The sequence below is a fragment of the Eumetopias jubatus genome, unplaced genomic scaffold (genome assembly GCF_037043125.1).
Source record: "Eumetopias jubatus isolate StellerSeaLion01/CBP00866 unplaced genomic scaffold, mEumJub1_p1.0 scaffold_4, whole genome shotgun sequence".
NCBI classification, from domain to species: Eukaryota; Metazoa; Chordata; class Mammalia; order Carnivora; family Otariidae; genus Eumetopias; species Eumetopias jubatus.
The window spans coordinates 70,312,618-70,335,214 of NW_028274810.1; the positions used below are offsets into that span (position 1 = coordinate 70,312,618).

A 22,597-nucleotide genomic window follows, 5' to 3' on the forward strand; every position below is an offset into this window, starting at 1 on the left:
ATTAAGAGGAGTGATCCTCCGTGGTGTCTATGGAGCAAGGACAAGAGATGAAAACATATAGAAATGGAATAAGTACTTTGATAAGAGGGTGCACACATTGTAAGCTATAAATAAGTCGCTCCGAGGCTATTGGAGGGAGAAGCTTACACCTGATTCTGTGTCTGTGTCTCCTCACTCGCTGACGCCGTCCTTTCCTTCAAGGACCCTTCCCCTGCTGGAGCTGGACTCCGGCAATATGGTCAGATGATTTCTTCATTCCCAACGTGAAGGGGAAAATTTATATCCTGGGGTGGAACTGGGCTTTTTTTTAAAGATTTTATTTGAGAGAGAGCACAAGCAGGGCGAGCAGCAGAGACAGATGGAGAAGCAGGTTCCCTGATCAGCAGGGACTCTGGGCTCAATACCAGGACTCCAGGATCATGACCTGAGCTGAAGGCAAGCTTAACAAACTGAGCCACCCAGGCACCCCTGGGCTTTCTTATCTTCAGAGTGGGACCAAAAGCCAGTATTCTCTCTCCTTTTAGGATTGTTTGCAAAATGCACAAAAATATTCCCTATAATGGGTACTAACTTTTGGAAGGTCCATGGATCCCTTTGATAAGGATTTAAAAAAATTAATTATCTGTGTAATTTTAGAGGGTTCAATGACCTGCCCTCCTCCTAAGCCAATTCATGGACCAAGTTAATTACGCCCTGCAGACATGCACGTGCACACACAAACATTTGCCAAGTGTTTTCTAAGGACTTATCATTAGGGAAGGGACACCATGGTGTATGCTGAGAAGACCAAGAACTTTGATGCCAGGCAGATGTAAATTTGAGACCTAGCTCTGCAATATAAAAACAATATGCCCGGGGCGCCTGGGTGGCTCAGTTGGTTAAGCGACTGCCTTCGGCTCGGGTCATGATCCTGGAGTCCCGGGATCGAGTCCCACATCGGGCTCCCTGCTCAGCAGGGAGTCTGCTTCTCCCTCTGACCCTCTTCCCTCTCGTGGTTTCTATCATTCTCTCTCTCTCTCTCAAATAAATAAAATCTTTAAAAAAACAATATGCCCTTGGAACCTGTCTCTTCATTTGTAACTGGAGGATTGTGAGGTCCATTTGGCAGTTTTCTTGTATTAGACATAATGTAGAGACGACCATAAAAGAACTCTGCATCATCAATATTAATGAAGAATGCAATTTAGCCAGAAATGCAGTGTGGCTCACGGATATCACAATGACTTGTTTTGCGTGTGACACGGCCGCTGTGAATTGCCATGGCTCACGCACCCCCAGCAGCTCTCACTCTTGTGGGCAGCTGTGCTAAATGTCCCACAAAACAGCACTGGGTACGTGGCCCATGGTCTGGCATGCGTTTTTCGTCTTAAATACTGAATAGAGGGATGTTGAGCTCATGTTTACTGATTCTCTGTGTCTCCCCACAGCCAACCCTCTGGTTCCCATTTATGACCTTAAGCTCTTTTTGCAAAGTGCCCCCATCAAACAGGGGAAAGACATTGCCCTCCTAATGACAAATGAGACACAAGGGAGCCTTGGGCTTTTTTTCAGTCTTTCATAATGTGACATTCAGATGGGCTCTGGCCTCTGTGTCAATACCACCTTCCTGGGGTTAGCACCATTTTCCTGCTCTGCCCCTGATACCTCCCGCTCCCACCCTCAATGAGAGGAGGCTATAATTCTGAAGCAAAAGGCTTGGCACTGAAGCAGTGGTCTCCATGGGCCATAGCGGGGAGGGAATGGAAGTGGACATTACTTTCAGGACAAGTGTCCAAAGGGTAGGAGACTGAGTGGTTCAGCACTGGGGGCAGGTTGCACAGGGAAAGGGCAAAGGGAACCTCCTGGAAGACGGGAACCGTGACTGGGAAGCTGGTGTGGGACCGCAGCATTGGCGAAGGTAGGGGCTGCAGCGGAGGTCGTAGCGGGGCAGGGGCCTCCACCTTGGGGCTGCTGTCTTGGGAAGCAGAGTTCCTGCCCGTGGGGATGTCCAAATCCCATAGAGGATCTGCATTCTGGACCTCAGTCTCGGTCTTGGTGACAGTAGGAGGAGGGCCCGTGTTGATGGCTGTGTTCATGCCATAATGCCGACGCTTGTTAATCCAGTACAACAGCGGGCTGTAGGTGAACGTGGCGGCCCTCATCACCTCCACCCACTCCTGGGCACGCTCTTCCCGCCGCAAGTTCTTCCTCCAATGCAGAAAGAGAATGCAGCCGCCGGTTACCACAGAACACAGCCCCAGGAATCCGAAGTACAGTGAGACCCACACTGAGGCAAGAAAGTAAAAGAGGCAAGCTGGTTGATAGCTCTAACTTGGGGCCTGAGCTATTTCTCATTCCTCTCCCTATCCGATTCATCAATTATCCCACCCACTTAACCACTTTCTCCATTCCTCCCTTCCCTCCTCATTGACTTGCCTTATCAGTCTCTTATTCAGTCAATGCTAGATTTCCAGGGAGCTTAAGAGGCCACCTTTGGCCCTTTACAGGTCGGGAAGGCTAGGTTTAGAGGGGCCATGACCAGCCCAGACTTGGTCAAGCCTCTTGTTCCCAACCCTGGACCCATCCAATCCATCTGATTGAAAAGCCTTACTAAAGGCAAAACCCATCAAGGAAGTAAGTTTATAGGGGACGGGGACACCAGTGTCCCATCCCATTCCACCATACCCCTTACCCATTCAGCTGTGATGGTCCTAGGGTATTCATTGTAACCCTCTCCGGTTCAGCAGAGAAACATCATCTCTGCCCTCAATCCCTAGTTTTCTAGAGGAAAGTATACCCTAACTGCTTATCACTCCTCCATACAGGCCACCACTCATCCATGTAAAAGGTCTTCCCTGAGTGTCTGCCCCACACCAAGGGCACAAGGCAAGAGGCAGGGACTGGAAGGGCATTTACCACCAGGGAGGCTCAGGTCCTCCTGCTGGGAATCCATAAGGTCGAGCCTTGGTCCCCAGCCGATGGCTCTGGGGAGAGGGAGCTCACCTACCCATCTGCCCAGCCAATAGAAGGCCCTGGAATGTTTAGTCCCATTGTTCCCTAAAGATGAGGTCACTGGGTTCTGAGCATTAAACATTCTAGAGGCAGTGCTTGCGAAGTCTTGGGTTGATGGAAGGAAGGGACTCTATCCAATGGTGTCTCGTAGGCCTAGTGTGTCTCTACTGCCAGGGACTGCCCCACCCACTGAATTGTCTGCCCCCCACCTTTTATGGTGAACCCACAGAGAAGCCCCCAGGTGTCTCAGGGGTCTATCCATGTTTCTGGGCTCCAAGAAACAGTCGATGGATACCTGTCACCAGGGAGGAATGTGGCAGGGAGCACACACAGCTTTGGGCAGCGTTGCTGTCCTTTTTTTCAAGACCTTTTTTTTTTAAGGTTTTATTTATTTGAAAGAGAGAGAGAGCACAAGCAGGGGGAGCGGCAGGCAGAGGGAGAAGCAGACTCCCCGCTGAGCAGGGAGCCTGACGTGGGGCTCCATCCCAATCAGGACCTGAACCAAAGGCAGACACTTAACTGACTGAGCCACCCAGGCACCCCACCCTCAAGACTTCTATAACCTTTCTAACTAACAAGTGTTAGCAAGTGTTTCCTGGGCATCAGGCCCTGTAGGAGTGCCCCACCATCCAGACCTACATCTCTTTCCAGCTTCACCGTCCTCCGTATCGTTCACACACCTTGCCCTCTGACCAGGCCGGACTCTGGAACAGACCCAGCCTATTCACATCTCTAGAGTTTTGCTCACACTGCTCCTCCACCTAGGAGTGCCCTTCCCACTTCCCCTGGACTGAACACCTACTTATCCTTCAAGGCCCAGCTCAGTACCCCCCGCCCCAACTCCGTGACAGTTGTTTCTGTTGGCTTCCCCAAATCCCATCATGTCCAGTTTGAAGGGACCTAGAGAGTTGTGTGGTCCAGCTCCAGTTAGATGCTTGAGCCCCGGGGGTAGATGTCCCCCACCCAGCAGCCAGTGCCGCAGGACTCACCTGAGTGTGACTTGCCACACCTCCTGGGGCAGCTCAGTTAGAAAGCCCTTCCCTAACGAAGCCCAAGTCTGCCTCCCTGAGGTTGCACCCCTGGGCCTAGCTCAGCTACTGGCACCATTTAATTACTTCCCCCTTTATAACCCCCCACCCCCCGACGTGTGACTGGGGACACTATTCAGCCCAGATTTCCCTCCAGGTTCCCCTTACACTCGGCTCTCCTATCTCACAGGCTTCTGCTCTTCAGTCTCTTCGCTGCTTTCTCTTTCCCCTGATCTCTAAATGCCAGCCTGCCCCAGGGCTCAGTCCTCAGCCCTCTGTTTCCACTGATTCCCTCAGTGGTCACATCCAGACTCATGGCTTTAAGTATTTATTACACCTGCACTGACAACTCACACTTTCTATCTCCAGCCCACACTGCTCTGCAGGACTTTGGACTCGCTCACCTAACAGCCCCGCTGACATTAAGGGGATTAAGTCTATTAAGTTATCTCAAACCAATATGCCCCAAACCAAACTCCTGGGCAGCCATCCTCCAAAACCTACTCCTGCCTTCCTCCTCGCTCTAAATGGCAACTCTGTCCTTCCAGTTGTTCAGGCCAAGAGCCTGCAAGTCACCCTTGACTCCTTTCATTCCCTCATAGCCACCTTCATTCCATTAGCACAATCAGTAGGCCCTGCCTTCAACACACATTCCGAACATGACCTCTTTCCCATCACTATCACTGCATTCTACACACCATCCTCCCCCACTTGGAGTACTGGTCTCCCCCTAGGGTGACCAGCCATCCCATTTCGCTTGGGACTGAGGAATTTTTCAGGACACAGGATTTTCGACGCTAAAACCAGGAAAGTCAGTTAAACTAGGACAAATTGGCCACCCTTGGAAGAGCTTCCAACCTTGCCCCCCCCATGCCCCGTATTTTGCCAGCAGCCTGAATGATCCTTTAAAAAAGTAGATTAAAAAATAAAAGTAGAGCATGTTACTTCTCTGCTCAAAACCTACAGTGACTTTCCATCTTACTTAGGATATAAACCAAAGTCCTTAACCAAGGTCTACAGAGCCCGAAGTGCTCTAACTACCCCTCCCCATACTTCTTCACATAAGAACCTCCTTGCTATTCCACAAGTAGGGCAAGCATGCTCCTATATCAAGGCTTTTGCACTCCCTGTTCCCTCAATCTGGAAGGCCCTTCTCCCAGATGCCCAGACAGATGATTCCCTCATTTCCATCGGCATTCTGCTCGTGTCCCGTATCTCTCTCTTAGCCTGCTTTGTTTTTCTGCATAGCATATATCCTCACATAACATTACAATCGACCCTGGAAAACAACATGGGGATTAGGGACTATGACCCCTGCACAGGTGAAAATCCATCTACAACTTTTGACTCCCCCAAACTTAACTACCAATAGCCTATTGTTGACTAGAAACCTTACCAATAAAAGAAATTGTTGATTAACACATATTATGGGGGCGCCTGGGTGACTCAGTCGGTTAAGCATCTGCCTTTGGCTCAGGTCATGATCCCAGGGTTCTGGGATTGAGCCCCGTGTCAGGCTCTCTGCTCAGCTGGAAGCCTGCTTCTGCCTGCCACTCCACCTGCTTGTGCTTGCATGTGCTCTCTGTCAAATAAATAAATAAAAATTTTTTTTAAAAAACACACATACTATGCGTATATAAATTATTATTATTTTTTTTAGGTTTATTTATTTTGAGAGAGTGCATGCACACATGAGGGGGGAGAGGGGCAGAGGAAGACTCAGACAGACTCCGTGCTGAGCATGGAGTCCGACAGGAGCTCAATCCCAGGACCCTGAGATCATGACCTGAGCCGAAACCAAGAGTCAGACACTCAACCAACTGAGCCACCCAGGCACCCCCATATACCGTATTCTTACAAATAAAGTAAGCTAGAGAAAAGAAAAATGTTAAGGAAATCATAAGAGAAAACACATTAACAGTGTTGTAAAAAATCCACGTGAAAGTGGACCTGTGCAACTGAAACCAGTGTTGTTCAAGGGTCAACTGTTTGTTGTCTCTCATCCCACTAGAATGTAAGATCCATGAATTAGTAAACAAGGAAATAAATACCTAAGAATTTCAGATAGTCATTACTGCTATGAAGAAAATAAAATAAGGTAATGGGATAAAGAATATAAAGGGATAGCATGCATCAAGAAAAGTCCCTTTGAGGTGCCAACTTATGAACTGAGCCATAAATGATGAGGCCGCCATATGCAGATCCAAGCAGAGGGATCATCAGCCAGTGCAAAGATCCTGAGGCAGGTATAGGTCAGCACACTCGAAGGACTTACTAATCTCCGAGTCCACCACACTACTTCTAGCACAGGCCAGGGCCTAGGACCAACCCCTATGAGTGCAGGCTGGACTGAGAAGAGTTGAAGGCTCTGACCCTGCCCCGGAGTCGTCCACCATTCACGAGGGGTTTCTACCAGGTAAGACCCAGACAGGGAGGACTTCCACGAAGGCAAACCGATCATGCCATTGTAGTGGGCTTGCCCCAGGTTTGGCCCTCTATTCTGGGAGCAGATGAGACACGGGAGATGTAGATGTCACTGGGTCTGACCCCAGTAATTCCCGCTTGGTTCAAGGGGATGAAGAAGATGGCGGTAGAGCATTACAAGGATCAAAAACAGCCAAAATCAAGACTTGTTAGGACAGACCCAGGTGTCTCTTTGGAGAGGAGGTTTGGCTGGAGTTCAAGGTGGATGTCAGGAAGCAGAGGGAGTGGAGACGGAGCGCAGAGGCTGCTGGACCCGAGCGGGAAGGCGTGGAGCCCAGGAGGCTCGGGGGAGGAGACGCGCCGCGGCACTCCGAGCGGCCGAGCGCGCGGCGCCGGGGCCGAGCCGCAAGCCCCCCTCCTACCCGCCCCGCCTCGCCTTCCCCGGGGCCCGGAACCTTGCGCGCGCGGAACGTCGGTGCCGGAGCCGGGGCGCAGCGGACCCGGAGCGCGATGGAGCAGGCGCGCGGGCCACGGGCTGAGGTCGACGCGCCGCAGGAGGAGGAGGAGAAGGAGGCGGGGGCGGCCATGCCTGCCGTGGCGGCGGTGGCGGGTGGCACGGGCCCGGCCGTGTTGCAGGTGGCCGGTCTGTACCGGGGGCTGTGCGCTGTGCGCAGCCGCGCCCTAGGCCTGGGGCTCGTGTCCCCCGCGCAGCTGCGCGTGTTCCCGGTGCGCCGCGGCTCTGGCGGGCCCGCGGGGGGCGCCGACGGCAGCGGGGTCGGGACCGAGCTCGAGGCCAACCCCTTCTACGACCGCTACCGGGACAAGATCCAGCAGCTGCGCAGGTGCGGACCCTGGCTGACCGGCGGCGGGCGGGGAGGGGCGGCGCGCGGCCCACGTTTCTGGTGGATCCGACGCCTTCAGTGCTTAGAACAACCCCGTGACGTGGGGCCCGATTACTCTCCGCACTCTAGATGATGTGTCTGTGGGCTCGGAGAAGCAAGGTGACTTGCTAACATCACACAGCTAGTCTCAGAAATGAGAGTGCCCGCAAAGTCCTGCCTCTTCCCCGGGTTGTCTTTCGTTGTGCTCTAGTTCTCAAAACGCTGAGGTGGAATCCTGTGTCGGCTCTAATGAAGTAGATGGTTCCAACAGACCTGCCCTGATTAAAGAAATGGGAACATAGAGCCTTCCAGAGAAGGGACTTGACTTGCTCAAGTCAAGTCACTGAGGCCTGGCCTAGAGCTCGGGTTCCTAGGCTTCTGGTTAGAGCCCTGACTACAAGGAAAGGAGGTTCGGGGAGGGAACAGGACATCAAAGACTAATGGAGTCACAGATGGCTCATCCGTTGAACCCTGTCAGTAAGAGGAGAAAACAGAATCAGAGAGCGGCAGAGACCTGCCAGAGGTCACACAGCTGGTTGGGATTCATCTGATTTGGGATCCAGGGTTCCTAACACTACCCCTCAGCTTCCAGATAAAAGGACTTGGAGATAAGAGGCGTGAGGTGGGTGCAAGGGGACCAAGGGAGGGTCTGAAGAGTTAAAGTGGAAAGAGCTGAAGGAGATGAAGGGTGAAAATTAGAGGGGCTTGGGAGAGGGTCTGGCAGGGTAGGCAGGCAGTTGTCTTAGAAAGGTAACCAAAAACTGCATACTGTAACTTCTCTGAGTTCTGTCTCATCTCTACTTACATGGCCTTAATGTCCTCCTCCAGCATCTTCTGGACTCTTACAGTCATCCTCTAGCTAGTCTTCCCCACTTCCACCCCAGTCCATCTCACTGCTGCTGTGGGGATCTTTCTTCCCTTTTTGAAAAAACTGACAGAATAAAGGAATGAGTATTTTTGCCCTCTTTCCAGCAGCATTCAAATATACTCAAGGATTTCTCTTCTTTAAAACCTTTCCTTGACCTCCATGACCTACAACAATTTCTCATTGATCCCATTCACAGGCAGCATTTTAGGAGAGCTGTCTGTGCATACTCTCAATACTTTACAGTTGCCATTCATTCTTATTCATGAAGCAACGAATGGCTGGTTTTACTCTCCTTCCCCACCAGATCATTCCCATCAATTTTTACACATACTGCTGTCTCAAAGAGTGAGCGTTCCAAAGCACCCTCACTGACTCTAGATAATCTCCATATTCCTTAGTGTTCCACACAAGGTTTTCATGCTGTAGCATCTGTCAGTCTCTCTATATTCACTAAAACCTAGGCCCTTGGAGCACCAGACACAAGTTTGGTGTGAGCCAATAGCAGGACAAGGCTGTGTGCCCTCTTGACTCCTTCAGCCTAGTATCTAGATTTTTGCATCACACTTTGCATTGGTGAATTGGGAGTATTTGATCTAGCTGCAGGCCCACTATATCTAGAATGTGGACAAACTGGAGGGTGTCCAGAGAGCAGGTTTATAGTGAGGAAATATTTGCAAAGCACATATGAAGAGGGGCCAAAAGAACTAAGGAAATTCAACTTACAGAAAACTTTAAGAGGTGACATAATAGCGATTTCCAAGTACTCAAATAAAAGGGATTAGACATTTGTTCATGTTCCTGAGTGTGGAAGATATAGATGGATAGATTTAGGCTCAGAATGTTTTAATAATGAAAGATGTCCAAGGTGGGAATGCACAGACTCCAATGCCTAGGCCACCTCTCACTCTCTATCCACTCAGCATGGCAGGTGCAGGTGTGACTGGATGCTTGCAGCACTAACCCTGGTCCTGGCATTTGCAGCCCCGGCAGGGGCCACACCCAACAGGACAGGCCCCCTGGAGTGACTCCGCACTGAGTTACTGGCCTGCTATGGAGGGGAGGAAGAAGATCGGCCCATGTAATGGCATGAAGGGAGTAGTGTTTAATGTCTCCTCTGGAACTGAGTTTTATGAAAGAGGGGCCCCGTACAATGCCTTGATCAGGAAGCACTCCACCACAGAAGTGATCAGGATGTCCTTGGATCCTGCGGACCACACCTATGACACTACAGGTCTCATGGCCCAGGAGCTGTAATCCCTATATGATGTCTTCACCAAAGTGTACAGTGCCAAATATCACATCGTTGGCTGCACAGCCTGAAGACTTCTTAACAAGGATGGCAGCCCCAACCTGGACTTCAGGCCTGAAGACCAGCTCATTTTGACATAAAGGACAGGTTCTGATGTTTCATCTGCAGGAGCAAGTCCTTTGGAGAGTCAGGGAGAAATGCAGGTGCTAAATCTTTTCCTACAAACTGTGCTGTTTAAAACCTCTGAATCTAAATAAACACATGTTTAACCTTTGCGTGGGGTGAAGAAGATGTCCAAGAACTAGTTGTGTTCGAGTAAAAGCTTGACACCCACTGGGAGTGCTGTTGGATTCCTGCCTGAGTAGGACGATCAAGCAAGATGACTTCAGAGTCCCCTTCCCATCTTGAGGATTTGAATTCCAAGTACCCAGAGTATAAGTACCTGTGGGACCAAGGTCTGCATCACCCTAGGAAATAACCTGTTACACAGGCCCCTTGAAGATTAACAGTAGTTAAATAACTGGATTTCTTTTTCCACTTTCTTGATTTATAGGCAAATCATTCAGCCTTTGAATGCCTGTGTCCTCTCTGGAAGTGCAACATGATGCTTTGTTCCTTCCAAATTCAAAAAGTCCCAAGTGGTTTCACTTTTGGTTTACCTTTAATCAGGTCTGACCCAGCTGTTTTTGAATCCCGACTGGAAAAGCGCATTGAGTTTCGGAAGCAGCCAGTGGGGCACTCCAGGCAAGGTGACTTTATCAAATGTGTAGAACAGAAGGTAAGACCTGCCCCTCTTTGTGTTATTGGCTCACCAGTGTGCTACACGCTCACCCCCAACCCTATCCAGGGAGTGGGCTCACTGATGGGTCAGCTAGATGAACTGAACGTAGCCTCTCTCTACACAGCTCAGTCTCCATCCATAAATGGTATCCTGCTCTTTCTGGCGAAGTACTGTGGTCATGGTAGAGATATAGAGAGATGAAAAAGGCAGTCCATGCTCCTGGGGGATGTGGTAGAATGGTCAAGGCAAAGCATACCTGGCAGCGGGCTGTAGAGATCCAGGACAAAAAAGTGCTTAAAAGCTACTCCTATCCTTAAACAATAATCAAAGCTGGGGAAAAGCATGTTGAAATCTAATACAGTGCTTTTCAAACTTTCTGATCATGATCCACAGTGAGAAATATATTTTACACTGCAGTTCAGTACATATACATGTGTATGATTATAACTGAAGCAGAGTTTTTACAAAATAATGCTTATTTTTACTACATGAAATGCACTTTTTTTCTTTTAAAAAAAACTTTGGCCACAATCCAGTAAATTGATTTCACAACCTGTGATTTGAAAAATACTAACCTAGGGTGGTACACAGAGCAAAGTGGAGTGGGAGTGGCTAATACCAGGAAGGATATGCAGTAATCCATGTGTGGGCTGTTTGGGCCTGAGATAACATACAGTGGAAAATTGGGATTCTACATTGTGTTTTAGGATGAAAGATGTTTATTTAATTTGGACACTAACTTTTTTTGCCTTGAGTATTCTAAATTTTAAGAGAATCCAGTTGGTCTTTTAATCACTGTTTGAGTTCATGAGAACAAAAGCAAGTCACTGGGTTAATCATTACGAGGTTGGGGAGCAAATTCAACCTCCTATGACAAACATAGTTTACAACTTTATTTGAACAAACAAGTCTCTACTACAAATATTTTAACAAATGTAATTTCCTATAATAAACATTTATAGTGCCAAGGTTACAAATCAGTAGCTCTTGGAAATATTACTGTATTAGAAACTTTTAAGTATGACATTGGACAGCTCTTTGCCCCCTTTTGTAAACAGATTTAGAAATTCAACTTCATTTTGACAAGATGCAAACATAAGTCAAGATGTAGCTTAAATTATGACAACGCTTGGGTAAATAATGACTTCCTGTCTTTCTTATCTAGCTAGGTAGAAGGGGGCTAATGACTCTATCCGCAAAGCCTTTTCTTTGCTCTGAGTCATTGGCTCCCTACCACATGAGACCCAACATCCCCCCCTTTTTTTTTAAAGATTTTATTTATTTATTTGAGAGAGAAAGAGAGCACAAGAGCGGAGTGAGGGGCAGAGGGAGAAGCAGACTCCCTGCTGAACAGGGAGCCCGACGCGGGGCTTGATCCCGGGACTCGGGGATTATGACCTGTGCCGAAGTCAGAAGCTTAACTGACTGAGCCACCCAGGAGCCCTCCCAACATCCCCTTTTTATAAAAAATATTTTTAATTCTCCATTTTGTACCCTGAAATGAAATTTAGACAATGTAACCCACTAGTAGACATAATTTCAAGGGGGGGGTGGGGATCAATATAATGCTTTAGCTGTCATATAAAGGAAAGAACTTTTTTTAAAGATTTATTTATTTATTTATTTATTTATCTATTTATTTAATTAGAGCATGAGCTGGGGAGGTGCAGAGGAAGAGGGAGAAGCAGACTCCCCACTGAATGCGGAGCCCAGTGCAGGGCTTGATCCCAGGACCCCAAGATAATGACCTGAGCCAAAGTCAGACGCTTAACTGACTGAGCCACCCAGGCACCCCAAAAACTTTTTTAAGATTTATTTATTTATTTGCGAGAAGAGAGTGTGCCCTGTGCATGAGTGCGTGCAAGAATGAAGGGAGGGGCAGAGGGAGAGAATCTTCAAGCAGACTCCCTGCTGAGTGTGGAGCCCTGATGTGGAGTTCATGCAGGGCTCAGTCTCACGACCCATGAGGTCATGACCTGAGCTGAAACCAACTGAGCCACCCAGATGTTCCAGGGAAAGAACTTTTTAATAAAATACTTATTTAGTAGATGATATGAATGAAATTTCTACAGTGGATCGCCTGGGTGGCTCCATTGGTTAAGCAACTGCCTTCGGCTCAGGCCATGATCCTGGAGTCCTGGAATCGAGTCCCGCATCGAGTCCCGCATCGGGCTCCCTGCTCAGCAGGGAGTCTGCTTCTCCCTCTGACCCTCTTCCCTCTCGTGCTCTCTATCTCTCATTCTCTCTCTCTCAAATAAATAAATAAAATCTTTAAAAAAAAAGAAATTTCTACAGTGAATGAACAATATAAATGAAATTTTTACGAGTGAACTTTAGTATATAAGTTCTTGAGCACAACTATGCTGTGAAACCTAATGCAGTCATCAGAGTCTCTGACCTATATGTGAAATGACCATGAATACATAAGCAGCAAATACTGACTGTTATAGGGTGTTGTATTAGTACTTTTAAAAACTCCCAGACCATGAGGGGTATTGTTATCAGTGATCCTCATGAGATTCCACAATGTGCAACCTTCTTTTAAGTTATATACTAGTTGCATTTCTAGAAAACTCAGTGTTTATTAAAGCCGTGTTAAAAAAAAAAAAAGGAAAAGCAAAACAGAGTCTAGACCCAGATAATTATTTATTTTTATTTTTTTTTTTTAAGATTTTATTTATTTGACGGAGAGAGAGAGACAGCGAGAGAGGGAACACAAGCAGTGGGAGTGGGAGAGGGAGAAGCAGGCTCCCCACTGAGCAGAGAGCCTGACATGGGGCTCGATCCCAGGACCCTGGGATCATGACCTGAGGTGAAGGCAGACACTTAATTACTGAGCCACCCAGGTGCCCCTAGACCCAGATAATTATAAACAGGTTTTTCACTTATGAGGGCATCTGGCTAGACACTGAAAAATTGCCCAGGATGAGGGAAAATTCTTCATTCTGTGGAATTCATTTACAAGATCGCAGCTCCTGGCACCGCTTCCCCTCCCATAGATACAAATGTCCTTATCCCGTCACTGTTGTGATAACAGAAAAGTTGTCCACACAGATTTCCAAAGCATCGATACGGGAGTAGTAAAGTACCCATTTAAATGTTTTATTAAGGGGCGCCTGGATGGCTAGTCAGTTAAAGCATCTGCCTTCAGCTCAGGTTATGATCCCAAAGTCCTGGGATTGAGCCCCAAGTCAGTCTTCCTGCCCAGCAGAGAGTCTGCTTCTCCCTCTCCCTCTGCCACTTCCCCTGCGTGTGCGTTCTCTCTCACTCTCTAATAAATAAATTAAAAAAAAAACAAACGCTTTATTAAGTGCTCTTGAGACTTTTGGCACATACTTTCAACTATAATTTTAATTACTATATTTCATTGATTCTAAAGCCCACATTTATTTTTTGCATTTTAACATCTCCAGAATTGTCTTAAAATTGATGTGATATGAAAGTATTGTTATTATTTAATTGGCATCATTTTCTGATACATAAAATAATGGTGTTTCTTAAGTAGTGTCTTAGGTTAAAATAAAATGCAATAAGCTTATACTTGGAACTTAAATTTGTTATTTCTGTAAGTACAAGTGGAAATAAAGAATGGATTGGAGGGACATTGTGGGAAAAGACTATACCAGCCTTAGTGATTAAAAGGTGAAGTCATGGGGCGCCTGGGTGGCTCAGTCATTAAGCATCTGCCTTTGGCTCAGGTCGTGATCCCAGCATCCTGGGATCAACTATCTCCAGCCCACTTCTCCCTCTCCAGCTCCCCCGTGCTTATGTTCCCTCTCCCACTATCTCTCTCTGTCAAGTAAATAAATAAAATCTAAAAAATAAAAAAATTTAAAAAAATAGAAGGTGAAGACAGCTGTGCAAATGGAGGGTTTCATTTGTTTTGTTTTCATAGTGCACCTGAAGGTGAATGGTATGAAAATGAAATCAATTCTCTTTTTTCTGGGAAGTTTACCTGTGAAGGACAGACTAGATTAGGGTGCTGCCACTGTGTAGGGGTATGACCAAAAAGACAAGGGTATATCCAACAGATTTTTCTGTACCAGACTTTTGTCTAATTTGTTCGTACCAGTTCTGTGGGCAACGTTTATGAAAGGTTTGGATTCCTTGAGGCACAGAATAACAAAAGACAGGATTTTATGCAGACGGTGTTTTTCAGCCTCAGAATCCCAGGTATAGATTGTACTCCTGAAAGGAATGGACTTGAACTGAGAAATTGAGTGAGAGACTTAGAACCAACCCATCCCTATTATCAGAAACCTCATAATAGGATTTCTTGACTGTGGCCTTTATCAGAGATAGTAGGCTAGGAGAAGAAATAATCACTAATTTGATAGAGGGAATATTAAGATTGAGTGCTGGAAAAGACCAGCCTGGTGAGGATGCCTGCCATCAGAAGTGTGTCACAGACGAGAAGCAGCCTTCGAAAATACATTTTTCCATTGCTTACCTCCGTTGTGGCTCACCAAGGAGCAGATCACAGGGCAGAGCACAGGAAACCCAAGCAGGCCTCATTCTGGGAGGGAGTCCCCCATATCCATGGTGGCAGGTATGGGTATGGACTCTACGTACCGGTAGGTGCTAGTTACTAACACATCTTTTCTCATCTCTCTATCTCAGAAGCTTAGTCACAGAAAAGTTGTCTCACAAACAATAACTCATAGAACAGTGTGTATAGTTACTCTATAGAATGGAGAAAAGTGAGTTTTCAAGTGTGATTACTAAATGAAATACTGTACACTTCACTAGTGTGGTGGTCTTTTTCTTATGAGTAAGGTACAGATAAATGTCCTGTCTCATCATGTATTTCAGACAGACACCCTGGGGAAACAGCCTATGAGCAGAGGATTCACTAAGGACAAGGTAGGTTTCTAATTAAAGATCTAAGTCTGAGGTCATATGGAACATCTATAACAAGAGGCTGCAAATTTGAACATACTTACTGTGGTTCTGTGATTTTGTGATTTTTTTTTTCCAACTACGGAGATGAAAAATATTATGAATTTTTATGTGCTTGATATAACCTCTAACACAGTGTGAGTCCTGGGGCTGCTGGAGGAAATATGAGGGAAATCCTGGTGATATGCTTTCTTTCTATAGGAAGTAGTTTAAAAAAAATCAAAACATGTTTACTCATTTAATTTGCAAATAAGGAGCCACCCCTAGTAGAATAGCAGTTAAAGGTGACAACCAGATTTTCTCTTCTTACCAGCTGCAAAATGCTGCAGTGCTCATTAGTGAGAGTAAAGCATTTAGAAAGTACTTTTAGATACTCCCCAGGAATAGCACTGTGAAAACCTGCCTGGGCTTAGGGGTTCAGTTCTCTGAGCATATGGGTTTTCTTTCTTTTTTTTTTTTTTTTTCAAGATTTTATTTATTTGACAGAGAGAGACAGCGGGAGAGGGAACACAAGCAGGGGGAGTGGGAGAGGGAGAAGCAGGCTTCCCACGGAGCAGGGAGCCCGAGGCGGGGCTCGATCCCAGGACCCCGGGATATGACCTGAGCCGAAGGCAGACGCTTCACGCCTGAGCCCCCCGGGCGCCCCGAGCCTGCAGGTTTTCTTAGACATGTTCTGTACCTACTGACGGTCTGCTCCACTCTCCTGACCTGTTGCTTCCTACAAGGTTTACAGATAGTTAAGTTGTTGTATTTTTCTTAATTGTGGATGTTAATTACCTTTTATTTTCTCATTCAGACTCTCAGTTCAATCTTTAACATTGAGATGGTGAAAGACAAAACTGCAGAAGAAATAAGACAGGTAATAAATGAAAATGGGCTGGCATACTTTACGAAAACATGTGCTCTGTGAGCCAAATCTGAAAGTAGAAAGGAGCATACATTTCTCGACACCTCTTTTTAAGCCAAAATGAAAGGTGGTTACAGAAAGCAAAAGTGATCAATTACATGAAACATAATGGCATAAGAAAGCTTGTCTTTCTTGATTTTACTCCTATATGCCTAATCAACTCACGTTACCCCCTTCTGTTTCATTCCTGTTGCCCATGTCTTATTTAAAATCATCAGTACTATGTTCTGGCTTACGGTACTACCTATCTAAGTAGGTTTCTCTGCTCTCATTCCTCCCGCTCCTCCACCTCTCATAGTCTTACCAGTTGAATCTGCTTAAAGTTCTGCTTTCATTATGAAAAAGCATTGTGTATTCGTTAAGAACACAGACTCTGGGGCGCCTGGGTGACTCAGTCGGTTGAGCGTCTACCTTCGGCTCAGGTCATGATCCCAGGGTGCTGGGATTGAGCCCCGAGTCAGGCTGCCTGCTCAGTGGGGAACCTGCTTCCCTCTCTCCCGTTCCCCGTGCTTGTGTTCCCTCTCTGTCTCTGTCAAATAAATAAATCTTTTTTTTTTTTTAAAGATTTTATTTATTTATTTGAGAGAGAGAATGAGATAGAGAGCATGAGAGGGGAGAGGGTCAGAGGGAGAAGCAGACTCCCTGCTGAGCAGGGAGCCCGATGCGGGACTCGATCCCGGGACTCCAGGATCATGACCTGAGCCGAAGGCAGTCGCTTAACCAACTCAGCCACCCAGGCGCCCAATAAATAAATCTTTAAAAAAAAAAAAAGCACAGACTCTAGAGCCAAGCCACCAGTTTTAAGTCCTAGCTCTGCCACTTACTGTGTGAATGACTTTGATAAGTTAGTTGACCTCTCTGAGCCTTAGTTTCCCTCTCTGTAAAGTGGAGATAATAATACTAATAGTACTTATCTCATAGTAGTAATAACAGTACTTACAGAGTTCTTTGGGTAATTAAATGAGTTCATATTTGTAAAGCACATAGAACAGTGCCTGGCACAGAGTAAGTGCTACATTTGTGTTTTTCAATAAATGAATAAAAATAAATATTATATCAGTGACCTGCTTGCAAATGTTCAGTGACTTCCTGTATTCCTTTGCTTGCCATTCAGAGTCCTCTGTTATTATAGGACCTTCTTCTGGGAGCTTTCTGGACACCTTCCTTCAGAGCACTCATGATCTATCCTACCTGTTTGGTCATTCCATACACCTTGATTTGCATTGCTATTTACATTTTCATGTCTGTGATTCTTTTCTCTCTAATTAGACTATACTAAGCTATTTATTGGCATTTCTTGTAATTCTGTGAATTATTTTAGGTATATTGAGAAAATCAAAATAATAAAAGCAGTAGACCATGTGTCAGGTACTGTACTTAGGGCTTCACATGCACTATTTCATTAAATTCTCATAACTGCCTTGAAGTGTAGGTGCTATTATTTCCAATTTACAACTGAGGAAACTGTAATTTAAATAGATTAAGTAACTTAGGGTAGAGCTGGAACTCAAACCCATGTCTGTTTGACTCTGCATCCTGTTCCCTTATGGGAAGTTGTGCCAATTGCTATGAGTTTCCTTTGGGTGCTGTATCATTTGTTTCAGCAAAAGCATTTATTAAATACCTATATAATGTTAGGTTGTATGCGAGACATGGAAATAAATGAGAGAATCCCCTACTCTCAAGGAGTTTTAGCCTAGTAGAAGGATAGACACAGACACAGACGAGAACAGCGCGGGGTTCTAACTTGTGTTAATAGAGGCTTATGCAAAGTCTGTAGGAGACCTCAAACTGTGTCTTTGGGAAGAGATGCCAATAGAAAGCAGACACCAAGCATATTCTTTAGTGGAGAGAGAAGCCAGGCCAAGGAGGCTTGATATTCATATGATGAATATCATTTAGACCTATAATTTTAGACATAAATTTGTGTTTGTTAAAATAATTTTGAGTAACCGAGGTCAATTATGTTTAGAAACATCTTATCTGTCTATAAATTTCAGTGTTGATTCATGAACTATCTACTAGTATAGATTAAATAAAAATAGCAGGATATGCTGTCGTTAAAATGAAAAGACCATGTCTGACATTAAAAAAAAGAAGAAGGCGGCAAAGCAACCTTGGGCTGCATTGACAATGATTTGCCCAGGTCCTGGGAGGTAATAGTCCTTCTGTACCCTGTGTTAGTTAGATTATACTTTGATTAGTATCTTCAGTTAGGGGGCTCCCCTCCATTCTTAATGAAAATGTTGACAAAGCGGGGCGCCTGGGTGGCTCAGTTGGTTAAGCGACTGCCTTCGGCTCAGGTCATGATCCTGGAGTCCCGGGATCGAGTCCCGCATCGGGCTCCCTGCTCAGCGGGGAGTCTGCTTCTCCCTCTGACCCTCTTCCCTCTCGTGCTCTCTATCTCTCATTCTCTCTCTCTCAAATAAATAAATAAAATCTTTAAAAAAAAAATGTTGACAAAGCAAAGCATCTCTAAAGGAGGGTGGCCCTGTTCTTCAAAAGCTCACTCAGGTGTCACCTTGGCTGTGATGCCTTCCCTGCATTCGATGCCTTTGCTAATGCTGTCATTCTCTGCTTAGAATATGTCTCTTCTATCCTACCTGTTTATCTTCCTAGCCTCCTTGTTCACCTGGCTAACTCCTGATCATTCTTCAGGATACAGTTCAAGTATCTCCTCATCTGGCACTCATTCCCTAACTTGGGTTAAGTGCCTCTTTGTTCCCCTCAGAGCACCTTGGCTCTGGTTTACATCGTAATTCTCTTGTGCTAGGCACGAACCTATATTATTTCAACTAGTCCTCACAATAATCCTGTTAGGTTGATGTTATTGCTATTTTACTGATGATTATGTTGATGTTTAGTGATTTTCAGTAATTTGCCCCAAGTAGCATGGCCAGCAAATGATTGGAGCTGGGATTTGCATCCAGGTCCACCTGACTCCAGACGCTGGATTCTGAATGACTGATGTCCTGGCTGTCTAAGAAGCCCACAGTTGGCTGGGGAATATGGGTTTTGGGAAGGAAAAGAGAAGGTATGAGAAAAGAACACGTCTGTTGCATACAGGCACATCTTGAGAGAAATGATTCATAAGGTCATGGAATCCATTTGTCTGACAGGAATTTGTTATTAAGAGTTACAGTTTAATCATCTAGAAGAGTAGATGGTATTAAATCTTTTCTGTAATCATGTGCTGGTAATAAAAGCATTACATTGGGTTTTCTTCCTTGTTACTCTGAGCAATGAAAGCTGTCACCATTTCTTGGTGCAGGTTGAAAAGATTACCCACATGTCACAGACACCCTCTCTTTTTCATACAGATTTGGCAGCAGTATTTTGCAGCAAAAGATACAGTCTACGCAGTTATTCCTGTAAGTAGCTTGCAGGGGGAAATGGAAGTGTTATGTATGGCATGAAGGTCAGGGCTCTAACCTTAGCAGGCAGTTACCTTTACTTTTTCTATGTTTATTGCCTCTTGAGAACTTACATTTATAGCTCTGAGGGTTTTTATTATGCCCTAAGCACCAAAGATTGTGCGCTCCATATGGTATGTTTATGGTGCTTGTTTTCCCTCTTTCTGGTTTAGCAATGTCTCTCTTACTCAAGTCTCTAACAAGGGAGTATGGTGTAAGTCATGTTGCTGAGCAATTTCCAAATGTGTTTTACTTCTTTTTGGTGTTTTCCAACCATACAGTTGGACTTTCAGACAGGGCCTCCAGCATAGCTTTCTTCCCCTTTTGTCTATAAGTGACCTATTACTGAGCTGACTTAGAGCTTCCTCCTAGGCTTTTTCTGGCATTTTCCCTTAGTAAGTGGCATTTTCTTTATTTTCTTTATTTTTTCCCTGTCTTGGAGATAGTCATTGGCCACTCTTGACCATTGAGGTTTGTGACTGGGAAGGGGTGCTGCTGGCTTCTTCTAGTTTAATGTCCTCACACTGACTTATGCATGAGAAAGCATTTGATGTACTGGGTTATCAGCTAGTTCTTTAATTGTTCTTCTTCCCTGAAGAGAAAGCCACTTAGGTTAAGTTTACATCAAGCACTGAGTTTACATGTGTGATTTTAAGATTAAGGAGGAAAACAGAAAAGTCAAGCTGGGTCTTTTGCTTGCCCTGAGAGTACTGCTATCCCACCTGGTACACACATAGACCCTTGCCCTTGAAGAGTTCAACGGCCAAAAGGATCTGTACTTTTTGTGATATTTTAGATCTGTAATACTGACTCATTGTTTAAACAGGCCTTCTTGGCTCTCCCTTAGACAGCCTCAGTGGCCTGAAGTCTCTGACACTTGGCAGAGTCCCTTGCAGAGTTTGGAGGCTTTGGAGTATTCACTCTTCACATGTAATTCTGACATTGAGCAGCCACACACCTGGTTTTTCTCTCTGTCGTAAGAGGGAATTGTAAATGATAGAATATGAGATATTTTTGGTTGTATTTCAGCCCTAGAGTTCAGTCTTCATGAATTTAAATGTGATTGCAGCCTCAAGTTTTCTTGGTTTTGAATTTTATTCTTTTCTAACCTACAGAAAGAGAAGTTTGACTTGATCTGGACCCGGGCTCAGTCCTGTCCAACAGTAAGTTTCCAGTGATCAGATGAGGTTTACTTCTCAGTGCTGCCAAACAAGGATGTTTTCTAACCTATCCCTTCATACTCCATACTATCTCATGTGTTACAGTGCTCTGTTTATTTAACAAAGATGCTCATGTGTCGACTGTACTGATAAGTGAGATTTTCAGCCATAAGGAATCATGTGGGTTGTTTTTTTTTTTTTCTTTTTAAGATTTTATTTATTTAAGAGAGAGAGAATGAGAGATAGAGAGCAGGAGAGGGAAGAGGGTCAGAGGGAGAAGCAGACTCAGCAGGGAGCCGGATGCGGGACTCGATCCTGGGACTCCAGGATCATGACCTGAGCCGAAGGCAGTCGCTCAACCAACTGAGCCACCCAGGCGCCCCAGGAATCATGTGGGTTTGTCCCAGTAAGTGTCTCAGGCCCTTTAGCTTTCTGACATGGTGCAGCCCTTTCTGATTTGGATCTCTGTCAGTACAGGTGAACATGGGAGGCAACACCTGAGCCCTTCACATTTTCACCCTCCTTTAAGTTACTGTTTTATTGCCAGTTTCTTTTTTGTTTTGGCCGTGCTATTCTGCTTGTGTGTGCCTAAGGAATGATGAGATTGTTGGAGTCATGAGCTGCCAGCAGACCCAAGTGAAAGGGAATTGGTGAGGTGGACCAGCTGACTTGGTGTCAGTAATAATTTCTAATAATTTCTAGAATTTTCAAAAAGATTTTCCAAACATTGCTGAGACTAAATAAAAAGCATCTAAGTAAATGGAGAGATGGACTGTGATCATGGATTGGATGACTCGGTATTGTCATCATTTTTCCCAAGTTGATCTCTAGAGTAAATACCATCCCAGTCAAAATCCCAGTGGGCTTTTTTTCCTTTAAAGAAATTGACAAGCCAATTAAAAAAAAATTATTTGGGTATCCAAAGGACCTAGAATAACAAAACAGGTTTGTTTTTGTTTTTGGTGGGCAGCAAAGCAAGGTTTATGGAGTGAGAGTACAAAGCTCCCAAAGAGAGGGGGCTCGAGAGGGTTGCTCCAAAACAGTTCTGAAAAAAAAAAGAAAGAGCACTTACATTTCATGATTTCAAGGCTGTGATAATGTAATAATGTAATAATGTAATAATGAAGACAATGTGATATTGGCATATAGACAGACATATAGGTCAAGAGAAGAGAGAATCCAGAAATAGACCAACATGTGTGGTCAGTTATTTGTTAGCAAGGGTGCCAAGGTGATTAAATGGGGAAAGGATAATCCCTTCAGTTTGGATATCTGTAGGCAAAAAATGAACCTCTGCTCTTACTCACACTGTATCCAAAAATTAACTCAAAATAGATCATATATATAAATGTAACTTCTACAAAATACAATCTTAGGTTGAATATTAGTGATCTTGGGTTTGGCAGAGATTTCTTAAGTATATCACAAAAAACACAAACTATAAAAGAAAAAAATCATAATCAGTAAATTAGATTTTATCAAAATTAAAATTTTCTATTTGTATTCTCATGTTTTTAGCAGCATTAGTCACAATAGTCAAAAGATGGAAGCAACCCGAGTATATCCACTGGTAGATAAAGAAACAAAATGTGGAGTATACACCCAGTGGGATATTCATCCTTAAAAAGGAAGGAAAATCTGACACATGCTATAACATGGATGAACCTTGAAGACATTATACTAAGTGAAATAAGCCAGTCACAAAAGGACAGATACTGTATGATTCCTCTTACATATCTAGAATAGGTGTAGGTACCTAGAAGAGTCAAATTCATGGACAGAAAGTAGAATGATGGCTGCCAGGGGATGGGGGAAAGGGGAATGAGGAGTTCTCATTTAATGGGTATGGAGTTTCAGTTTGGGAAGATTTAAAAAGTTTTGGAGATGATGGTGATGTTTGCACAACAGTGTGAATGTCCTTAATGCCACTGAATTGTACATTTAAGAATAGTTAAAATGATAACTTTTATGTTATGTGTATTTTACCACAATAAAT

At 45.0% G+C, this 22,597-nt stretch overlaps 2 protein-coding genes across 3 annotated transcripts in view; one reads left to right on the forward strand and one right to left on the reverse strand.

Annotated features, from left to right (window-relative positions):
- Positions 1-1,673: 1,673 nt before the first annotated feature.
- On the reverse strand, positions 1,674-2,932 carry TEX38 (testis expressed 38). The gene is made up of 2 exons (XM_028123194.2): positions 2,896-2,932; positions 1,674-2,266 (listed from the first exon to the last, which is right to left on the reverse strand). The coding sequence occupies exons 1-2, from the start codon at positions 2,930-2,932 to the stop codon at positions 1,674-1,676; spliced, it is 630 nt and encodes a 209-aa protein (XP_027978995.1).
- A 4,021-nt stretch (positions 2,933-6,953) lies between these two features.
- Positions 6,954-22,597, forward strand: part of ATPAF1 (ATP synthase mitochondrial F1 complex assembly factor 1) — a 29,541-nt gene continuing 13,897 nt past the window's right edge. Inside the window, exons 1-6 of one of the 2 annotated variants that reach the window (XM_028123436.1) lie at positions 6,954-7,285; positions 10,111-10,219; positions 15,035-15,085; positions 15,918-15,980; positions 19,349-19,399; positions 20,557-20,604. In XM_028123436.1, coding sequence (XP_027979237.1) covers positions 6,954-7,285; positions 10,111-10,219; positions 15,035-15,085; positions 15,918-15,980; positions 19,349-19,399; positions 20,557-20,604 — 654 coding nt within the window. The remainder of the gene's footprint in view (positions 7,286-10,110; positions 10,220-15,034; positions 15,086-15,917; positions 15,981-19,348; positions 19,400-20,556; positions 20,605-22,597) is intronic. The other variant, XM_028123437.2, reaches the window with a different exon arrangement.

Coding starts and splice junctions, on each gene's coding strand:
- TEX38 (XM_028123194.2), bottom strand. CDS start 2,932: ATGGATTCCCAGCAGGAGGACCTGAGCCTCCCTGGTG. Junction 2,267..2,895: donor GGACCTGAGCCTCCCTGGTG/GTAAATGCCCTT, acceptor TTCTTGCCTCAG/TGTGGGTCTCACTGTACTTC.